Source organism: Acipenser ruthenus, chromosome 3, assembly GCF_902713425.1.
Source record: "Acipenser ruthenus chromosome 3, fAciRut3.2 maternal haplotype, whole genome shotgun sequence".
Classification (NCBI taxonomy): Eukaryota; Metazoa; Chordata; class Actinopteri; order Acipenseriformes; family Acipenseridae; genus Acipenser; species Acipenser ruthenus.
Window position 1 is genome coordinate 55,524,512 of NC_081191.1, and position 10,933 is coordinate 55,535,444.

The 10,933-nt window shown below is 36.5% G+C and overlaps 1 protein-coding gene across 6 annotated transcripts in view; it reads right to left on the bottom strand.

The window, feature by feature from the left end:
- sirt5 (sirtuin 5) overlaps positions 1-10,557 on the bottom strand; it is a 28,747-nt gene extending 18,190 nt beyond the window's left edge. The window contains exons 1-3 of one of the 6 annotated variants that reach the window (XM_034058323.3): positions 10,351-10,556; positions 5,445-5,571; positions 4,010-4,143 (exon numbers count right to left, since the gene is read on the bottom strand). In XM_034058323.3, the coding sequence (XP_033914214.3) occupies positions 4,010-4,143; positions 5,445-5,571; positions 10,351-10,464 (375 nt within the window). In that variant the 5' untranslated portion in view covers positions 10,465-10,556. Of the gene's footprint in view, positions 1-4,009; positions 4,144-5,444; positions 5,572-5,615; positions 5,635-10,114; positions 10,135-10,230; positions 10,330-10,350 lie in introns of those variants that run through there. The other 5 variants (XM_034058324.3, XM_059014003.1, XM_059014008.1 and 2 more) reach the window with 5 other exon arrangements.
- Positions 10,558-10,933: the final 376 nt, after the last annotated feature.

A 10,933-nucleotide genomic window follows, 5' to 3' on the forward strand; every position in this document is an offset into this window, starting at 1 on the left:
AATCATCAAAATTCAAACATCTTTTTCTCTGAAACCACTTATCCGATTGAAACAAAAATTGGAATAAAACATCTCAGTATGGTCATCTGTTACGCTTGTTCAAGGGAAGTTGCTACTGTTAAAATCATGGCGTCCACGCTGCATGACATCATCAACATACGCAACTGACTATAAAACTGCCTATAACTTCTTATCGGCTGCACCAAAACGCACAAAAGTTGACATGGATGTAGAGGACTATGGGATGTTGTGTCGTGGTCAATATGGTGGCCTTTGGTCACATGGTGTGGCAGCCATCTTGGATTTAATGAAAATTTTGGACAATATTCAAAAGTCTTCTCATGAATGGTAAATAGCACAGCTGTGAAATATTTTATACATAGTGCGCTCATGTCCACGACTGATTCTACTTCAGGAAAATTGGATCAGTCACATGGTGTGGCAGCTATGTTGGATTTTGCGTAAAATGCTTACGACAACTCCTCTTGAGCCCTTTGGCTGATTGATGTGAATCTTGGGTATACGTTAAAGTTGTGATGATAACATTTCATCTATAATAACCAATGCGCTTAAATTTCACGATAACTGCTTGGAAGCCGTGAAGTTGCTTGCAACTCTAGTTATTTTTTTTCTTCTGCTCTTTTTTTTTCAAAAAATCTCTAAAATCACACAGTTGCACAGAAACTCACGAAACTTGGTAGGGTTGTAGGCACCAAAGGGAAGTTATGTAAGAGTGAAAATGAAGGTCACAGATCACATTGTGTGGTGGCCATATTGGATTTTTTGAGAATTTTGGACAATTTTAAAAAATCTTCTCCAAACCAGTTTACAGCAGAGATCTGAAACTTGATGCACATACTCCCCTCATGAGGAGGCTGTGTGATCCAGTGGTTAAAGAAAACGTTTTTTTGTGTTTTTATTGTATATAATGTATATTTTGAATTGTGTACATGCATTGTGTATATTGTTTTGTTTTAATAAAAGTGTATTTTTTAAATATCTTTGTTACTGAGAAATGTATCTAGACATAAGTATTACTGTATGGTATGCAATGAATTCTGCATGACAAGGAGGCTGTGTGGTCCAGAGGTTAAAGAAAAGGGCTTGTAACCAGGAGGTCCCTGGTTCAAATCCCACCTCAACCACTGACTCATTGTGTGACCCTGAGCAAGTCACTTAACCTCCTTGTGCTCCGTCTTTCGGGTGAGACGTAGTTGTAAGTGACTCTGCAGCTGATGCATAGTTCACACAGTCTCTGTAAGTCACCTTGGATAAAAGCGTCTGCTAAATAAACAAATAATAATAAATAATAATCTTTATTATATTCATGATATATTTATATTTGATTCATGAGATTTGGTGTAAAACATAATTAAAACAAATCAGATAACGTTAAGAGCAAGTTCTCACAGTTTCACATAATAATCTACAAGTAAAAAGTATAACCTGTGATATGTTGTTTTATCTTTCCTGAAATACAACGACTGGTGTGGGGACTTTTATTGTAGAAGTGAGGACCATAGATTTGCACAGGGTACTACATTAAATTGGAGAGCTATCTGAATTATTAGTACAGTATTTTATGGAGCGCCATTTGTGCCAAAACTATCAAGCCGTTAGTTTGTCAATTTGTTTGTCAATTTGTTTGTCAATTTGTGAATTGGTCAATTTGTCCAGCAATTCATCCATAAATTTGTCAATTCATACAGTAATTCATAAACATATTTGTTAATTCATCTAATAATTTATTAATTAATTTGTAAATTCATTAATACAAAAGGCTGTACGGACCTGCAAATTTCCAATCAACCAGACAAACTTCCCAACGATCAGACAAACTGTCAATCTCGCACTGTGTGAAGAAAATGCAACCTTTCTAGCCAATGGAAGCACACACTAATATTTTAAATCAACGAAAATCCAGCCTCACTCAAAACTGCTTTAGCCAATAATATTTAGACGGGCGTTTCAAAAGATATTCTATTTAACAAGATACTCGCCTCCACTGATTTTCAATGCAGACTTCCGTCTCACTGCGCGCAAAGCATTGTGGTATATAGAGAGTTAGGCAAAACAATTCTATGGAGAGTCAATGCAGCGTACGAAATGTTGCTGGTTTTCTGTGGAGCCAGAGTAAGGGTGGATATTATAAAAAGGAATGGGTTTGGCAATTGCACATCCCTAGTAAGTTATTGCGAATTCAATCATCCTCAGACTTCTGAAGGTAAGCCATGTAACCAAATATATCTGGGATAGATACAGCTGCTAAAGAAGCTGCAACAAACTATATAAATATGTTAACTCAAACGTTTTAAGTGTCGAAAAGATAACATTGAGAGACATTTTTTTCAGCTTGATCATTTAATTTTTAATTTTAATTACTGACCTTTTGGTGCATTTCAGACCTTCTATAATAATGTCTTTATTTTAAGTGTTCAGGGAATTTTGTTAATGGCATGTGTGCAACACACAAGCCTTAACTATTTTTATTTTCTCGTTGTTCAAAATTTCATAAATGCAACGTTTTATTTGAAGCAAAATGTACACAACAGTAGTACTCACACACATTTGGTCACCGTCACAACTGATGCATGAAACGGGGGTTCCCGTATTCTGCTGGTGTTAATACAGCACCTCTAGACTGCCAGGCATTTGTGTTTGATCAGATTGTTATCGTCCCTCTCACGCTTCAGTTTAAAACATGTGATATGCCGTTTTTTTTCCCTTTACAGACCGACATCATAGCTCATTCATATTGGCACAAGTGTTGTGTATGGAATAGGTGCGACTTAATTATGTAATCATGTTATTGTTTAGACCCAAGCACTTCCTAATACAGGCGTCTCTCTAGTTGCTGTAGCTGCTAGGACACTGCGGCCATATTGGCTGTGAATGGACATACATTTTGAAGGGCATTGCGGCAACTGATAAGGGCCCCTGCAGCAATTGATGCATGGCTGCCGTTAATTTTGAGCCCTGATATTGCAGATTTACTAACAGTATTTTGAAATTGTATTCCCCTAAACATTCTGAATGGATATTTTTTATATCATAAACCTTTAACTCCATTTGTAGACTACCATAAAGATCAGAATTGCTGAAGCTACCCTTCTGTAGGAAACCTTGTATATAATGTATGTGTATAATATGTGTATAGATATATATGCTGTCAAAAATGTTTAGTAAATATAATGCATGGATAGTGCAAATTGCTGTTTTATGGAATGTTGGTATTTCTGTATCCGTTTTGTTTCCTTCGCTTTTTTTAATTAAATTTGTTTGGTAGCCAAATGAGGCAGGCTGCACTTGCTGTGTTCTTCAACACAACCTAAAAACTTCTTATAAACCCAGTTTAAAAGTTGCATGATATCAGTAGTCGTGCAAGGCCATGTTGCAACATTTACCCTCTTAAATGTTATTATTAATTAGGTCAGTTTTCTAAAAGAAAACTACATGTAAAATCCAAATTGCCCGAACAGTACTACCAAAATACAGTGCCTAAAAAGTTGACTTATTTTTATTTTTGTATGTAAACCAAGCTACAGAACCCCTGATGCAATCCACTGTTGCCTCTGCCTCTCCCTCTCTCTCCCTCTCTCCCTCTCTCTCTCTATATATATATAATAATTTTTTTTTCCTTTCTCTCTTTAGCTTGTTAAACATAACTTGAAAAAAACAGATGTAAAAACTTTGGGACATTCAAACTTCAAGCTTGTCCGGCAGTCTTCTCATATTTCAAATTATTACACACCTTTTTACTGGCTTAACTGTGTACTGTTTTTCTTATTGAATATTATGGTAACTACTAGAACAATCCAGAAAAAAAAACAACTAATAAACACATTACATAAGAATATTTAATAAGAAATAACTATTAAAGAAAGTTGTAGTCATATATTAAATTATACAAACACTTGACAAATATTACTACATGGGACAGTCAGACAAGAGGGTTAACATGAGCACAAACCCAGAGAACGATTCCCTACTGTGTGCTAAAACCATGCACCTGGGATTGCCACTTCCTCCAATAGCCTCCTGCTCCTCTGAAGGTAGGAACTCCACTTTCTGCACTGACACCAGCTCCAGTAATGACTGCTATGTGTTTGGCTTTGGCAAAGATCTGTCGGAATTCAGCCATATCTGTAAGTAAAATGTCAATTGAAACGCAATACATTATTTAAAATGCTGAGCGCATTAAGGTGCATTAATTATCCATCTAAATTGCTTTTGTGCAGGTAAGTGAAATAGTAGATATTTTTTAGGTTAATGATGCATTATGTTACCCATAGGGGGAACAGTGTGCCCCTAATAAATACACATTTTATTAACAAGCATCTGCACTGTACCAAACTGCAGCTCTTCGTGGACAACAGGTTACTTGTGTCCAGCAAAGAAACCATGCTGACCTTGAATATAAAAAAATATATTTAAAAAAAAATAAAGATTATTAAAAACATTAACATATTATTGAATGGCTCATACACCTTTATTATGCATCAGAAGCAATGTCAAATTACATTAACAACATATGGATTAAACCTCTGAACCTACCACATATTAGTGCCCTATAGTTTTTCTCCATCATTGATGTTTAGTCACCAGATGACTTTGTTCAGATGAAGTTTCAATAATCAGATACAAACAAATATATTCAATTTGTTTTTATTCTATTTGATTTTGAAGACTGGTATGCCACAGAGCTGCCAGTCTTTTACTGATAGGCTATGCGCAGATAAAACATTTTACAATACAATGGGAGGTGCTTTATCATAAAGCAAACAATTAGAGCGAGACAAATGTAACTTAAAAGCAAAGTCATGCTGACTCCCACAACTTGCTTTTGAGTATTTAGACATAGTTTTTCCTGTTGTATCCTGTTATGCATTACATAACATCTGTAGCACTGTAAAAAGTTGGGCAAGTTTTATATTAACCGTTACCTTGTGGTTCTAAATATACAGCCTGGCACCAACAGATACATTTCTTTAAATTAAGGCTTGGTAGCATGATTAGCACACAGTGATCTCATGCACTGCTAGTAAAATTACACTGATTTGAAGCCTGTGAATTATTTATGGTCTTGCCTTGACAACATACTCTAGGTTATTAAATTAAATTGTATTCTTTGTAAAGGGGCACTCAATCGTTATATTGAGTTACTGTAAGCCAAATAACTCTGCAACATTGACATTGCCACTGTAAAGGAACTGAACCTGACAAAACTGATACATTAGATTTGTTAGGCCTAAAGCATTCAGATATTTTGGCTACATATCACCTTACAGAGACTGTTCAACAGTTGAATAAATTTAATTCTGTTTTTGTTTTGTTGGCAAACTAAATGTACCATCATTTTTTTGTCTTCAGGCAACAAACAGTGTATTTTTTAGCAACCTCTACATAATGTCGATTACAAATCTTTAATTGATAGGAGTATTTACCTGAGCTAGGACGAGCCATCTCAACTAAACTTCTTTGTCTGGATACAGAGTTTGTTAATCTGCACACATGCGATACCAGCCTCCTTGAGGTAAATTGAAGAAGAATCATTAGAATTATTTTGCAGTCCTGGAAAGAGAAATACAGCAAATTTGTTAAGATCTCATACTTACTGTACCAGGTGCCTAGTTTACACTAGCCTACACTAAGCAATTATTTTTATAAACCTTTTCCTTCTCCGCCCCCTAATCTGTGAGCATGTGGTGACATGGGAGGAACATGGGGCAGGGATCTGAAATGAAAGTGGAATTCACAGGGGATGAGCCAGTGATTACACTGGGCTCTTGCAGCTCTGCGTTGGCAAGCTTACAATAGGAATTGTACAGGTTTCCAAGTTTTCCATGAGAAGGAAAAGCCGAAGGGGAAAAATACTGTGCCATGCACCACGTTTTGATTTTATGTATTAATTTTTGCATAGCGACTGTCAAACAGGGGCAGTGACTGATGAGTAAACTGTACTTCAATTGTTCAAACACACAGCTTTGTGCTGATACCTGGAGCATGGAAATCAATTTATAATGAGATGGTACACAAAATAGAAAGGCAAACAGTATGGGTGCTGCTCCTGCCATTCATGACTTGCAAAACAACTGGTGGTGGTGATATGTACATTTTACAGTATTGATGAGCAGTGGGTTGTGTAGGCCTAACTGTTTAGTTCTGTGTGATGTAATGGTTGGTACTAGTACCCAATTTCAGACAAATGCAACCTTATAAAACATGAATGTATAGTCTATATATTGGGTAACCCTATTTATTTAAGCCTATTCTGTAAACAGATAAAGAGAACATTAACATTATTGAGGCACGCTAGTGCCGCTATAGTTATGATCTCAACCATTAATATCTCCTTGGAACATAAACACTTTGTGACTATCTCTTTAAATGTGTAAACATTTTTTCAATAGGATTAGTATTTTAAAAGATAGAAAGGGGGTTCAAAATGTAAAATTTCCCCAGTGTATGGATTATAATGCAATTATTCAGTAGACCTGGAGAGAAAACTATAAAACCTACACAGCTAGGCCTATAGTACATGGTGTTGAGGTAGTGGTTTTAAAACTTATTTTATTTTTATTGTCGTTTTTTGCTGAGTGTTTGTGAGTTGGTGGTTTTCCATCAGGTCCACTAAGACATAGACTACACATGCCCATAACAGGGCTGTCATTTAAACCTCCAAATACCAATCTATTAATTGGGCACACAAAATATAATCATTTGAAATAATATCAATAATTGTACTCTGTGCCGCCCACAGAAATCGCTTCCCCCTCCCCTGAGATGTGATTATTTTAATATAATTGCTGTTCAGTAAAAGCTTGTGCACAACAATGGAATGCGAGGGGTGATTAACTGTAATATAGCTTTGAGCATGGTAGGAATTTTCTCTGCTGTGGTCGGCACTGATTGTACACGCATCGACTAGATGTGGTCATCAATCAGGAAACCCAGGCGGAGCATGCAGCCCAGTTTGAAAAATGCATTGTAAAAAATAAAATAAAAAACACAACATAGTATTATTCCCAGGTTTAACAGTTCATTTTGAAACTACAAAGATGTGCAAACTGTACACAGTACATGCTGTTTGCCAGGAATACAAGCCTGTCGACCTCCTCTGCATCCAAGGCGGCACGCTTTTTGTTTACATTGAATACACAGAGGGTACTTACAAAGCATCCTCAAAACTGATTTGCTGGTAGTCAGATAGTTAACACTTGAGCAAGACAAAAATGACACGCCCACTGCTTGTCTTTGGCAGAAACACTGTAAATAGCAAAGTAGGGCATTGGGTGCAGTTTCTTTGATAGACTTAAATGTTATGAACTATGCATGCTACAAAAATGTAATTATTTAATCAATTATCCAGTATTTATCTTTATGTATGTAATGAGGAATGGAATCGATAAAAAAAAAAAAAATCTATTTAAATCGTAGACGCCCTAGCCCATAACTCAAGGTGTTGCGTGAGAATGCTGCACGTTCGGCTGGGGATATTGGCTCTCTGCAGCCGACATCGTGGAACTAATTTCAGGCAGCGTGCCTTCCAGTGCTGACTTCTATCTCTATATCTTCACATGTTTCTTTTAAACTGTTAGTAGTGATTTTAAATAAAAAAACTTAATGGTTGCTATAAATTCTTCCTTTTCCTTACACGACTTATGGTTTCAATTTCATTTTTATGTTACTCTGATTTACAACCAATAATGGTCAAAATGCATTTAAGTAAATAGATACATCCATATAGAAATGATATAAATCAGAGTAGAAAAAATATTTCAATTAAAACATAGTGCCTGCCAAACAACGCCTTGTGTTAAGAGCCACCACAATCACTTTGTTCAATGTAGTTTTACATTTTTTTTTTTGGTTTGTAAATAAACGCGCCTCCACGCTTTAACTGCAGCTCTGTCTCCGAGTCTCTCTCCTGCCGGTAACCAGCTCTGCCAGTGACGCTACCGCTTCACATACTCAAATTGCAAATAACTATTGGGGGTTAATTGTATTGATCGACATATGTTGTCGTTTTAGTACAGAATGTTAATATCAAAGGGAACGAAATCAAAGTGTTCAGCAATTAAGACTACTTTAATAATTTCATATGGTGGCAGATTTTCCCCAAACCATTCGTTGTTATTTAATGCAATGGTACATCAATTGCTACAATTATATGAAATGTGTCTGCTACTGACAATACAAAAATGTTTTACGTAATGATAAATATATTGTATTATTTAAATATTTTGTATTTGTACTGATTTGCTGTTTCTGCTGTTCTTTGTAAAGATTATTCACTTTAAAATGATGAGTTTGTACAGTAACATTAAAAATGTAAGTTAAATTACATTAAATTTAGAACTGTAAGGCATAACATTATGGACTTAAATTAACAGTATAAAAATCAAAGGGCGTCTGGGTCAACAGCTTTTAAAAAAGGACATTTTTTCCGCCATTACAGGTGGTTAGGAACCACAGGTCATTTAAGCCGCTTTCACACTGCTGGCGCGCCTACCCGGGTCACAATCCCATGTCGTGTGAAACCAGGTACCCGGGTCAGCAGCACCCACCTCAGGATGTGGGTTGACACACTTTGAGACACACCATCAGCCACATGCAGCAGGTATGAAGAAACATTGGCTCTAATCAACATTTGTGCTGACGATTCAATCCAGAGAAGCTGTACAGATTAAAGGGTGGTCATGTGAACGCTGCTTCCGGGGCATTGCATACGCGCATTGTGTACTTCTTTCTGTCGCCCAGGTCGACCCTGCATCTTCAAAAAGCAGTGTGAAATCTCATAGCCGACAGCATGACCGGGTCGCAAACAATGCATGGCAATGTGAAAGGAACTTTAGATATTCTGTTTTTTTCATAATTATACATTAGTATAACAGAGCCAGAAAATAAAAGTAAATGTATACATTTAAAATGTTAATCAACTTCCTTTGATGTGTTTTTTAAATCTCAAAATCTGGTCGCCTACTGTGAGAGCACCTCTGAGCGCCCGGGTCTTTTGTACGAAATACAGCCCATCAGCAGTTTCTATAGCCGGGGTAGTGTGTGGTTGCGTTGAAAAAAAACTAAACAAAAAGCAATTGGGTTCAGATTTTAAAGTCGATGCAAGAAGTAATAAAGTAGTGGCAGACATCAGTGTGTATTAAAATGCAGTAAGCAGTTTTGTTTGTGCTGAGTGACCTCCAGCAAGCAAGCCTGCCTGTCTGTCTGTCTGTGAGCCTAACTGGTGGGCAGAACAGACAACGGCTTGGTGTTTAAAATGTGAAGGTGCAGAGCGTCATTACTGTAAACATCACATTTACATACCAGTGTGTATAAAAACATGGACGTAAGCAGCTTTATTCTACTTTTTTTTAGTTTTACTTTACAGAAAAACAACACATTCAAGCAGAATAAAAATAAACAACTAAATACATTCGCATATCCTCAAAAATAAATGAACAATGAATTCAGAGGCAATAAGTTCAAGACAATTTGTAGTCTTGTGCCTCACAACGCACCCAGGCATGCGGCAAGAGATATGTCTTATGTTTTTGGTTATGGTTTAAGCCACACCACCCAACACTCGGCTGCATCCAGAGTAGGTTTATCATACTGATTCTGAGATGTGATGGGCAGGGTAGGAGTGATATGGGGAGCAGTGAAAATGCCAGATGTAAGAAAATGTATTTTAAAATATTAGCAACAACACCTTTTAGGGAAGGGTTTCATTAAACAACGACACAGGGAGCACTGAAAATCTTTTTGAAATCTTCAGCAACACAATGAAAAGTTCAACTAAGAAATAATGACCAGGTATGATGACCTTATCCACAGCATGTAGATTATATCATAATAAATGCCTAGGAAAAGTTAATCAAATTCTGGCGAACAGTTTCCAATCACATACAGTACCATCACATACCCCATGCATTTTTAACTTCAATATCATAAAAATCCTTGAGAAAATATATATTTAAGAAATATTCATACTATTTTGACTTAAAACAAACATAGAAACAAAAAATACTTTACGTTTACTCCAGTTTAAAAAGTAATTGATATTTCCACAACATGCTTCCCCACACCGCCTAAATAAACACAATACAACATTACTCACACATTTCAGCGGGATTAAGTCAAAATTAGCGGTACGCCCATGGTTCCTAAAGACACCATTTAAAAGGAATCATTGCTATTTCTAAATACAACTAAACAAGGAAAACACCTAAAAACCTTCAATGTACTGTGCAGCCGTCTCGCATAAAGTGACACCCAGCACATGCTTGCAAGGCTTACTAAACGTCCCTAATAAACTTTAGCTCAATATATTTGACACAAATTTATATGACCCACCTCTGTAGCTTCGTGCAAATGTTTATAAACAGACCCGTGGCCGTGTCGTAAAGTCCTGTCGTGAAAAGGCCCGTCTCTGTTCCGTATTAAAGTACACTCAGCAAAGACAGACATAAACACCACACACCATTACACCATAGAAGCTCTGCCCTCTGCTGGTGAAACTGACTAGTTCCTGCCAACCGTGAAGGATAGCACGTACATCTCTCATCGAGACAGATGGTGTTTGTTTTATGAGACATTTCCACATATGTACGTGCTCTTCTCAAAACTCTCCATGAGAAACACATAATTACTGAGAGGGGGGAATAGTGAGCTATTACATGTAAAATGAATATAAACTCCTGCAATACAAATGTTTAAAATTCATTTAATCAGAATATTGAGTAGTTTAGCTGTATTTGTCGTTCTCCCCCCTTGCAAAAATAAGCTGCAGTACTAATGCAGTTAACTGTATTACAATGCAGTAGTACTGCAGTATGACTGCAATATACATGAAGTACATTTGCAGTTTGACTTTTCTACTGCAGTATTGCTATTTTGTGAATTGTGAATGTGCAGTACATACTGTAACAGCATTTAA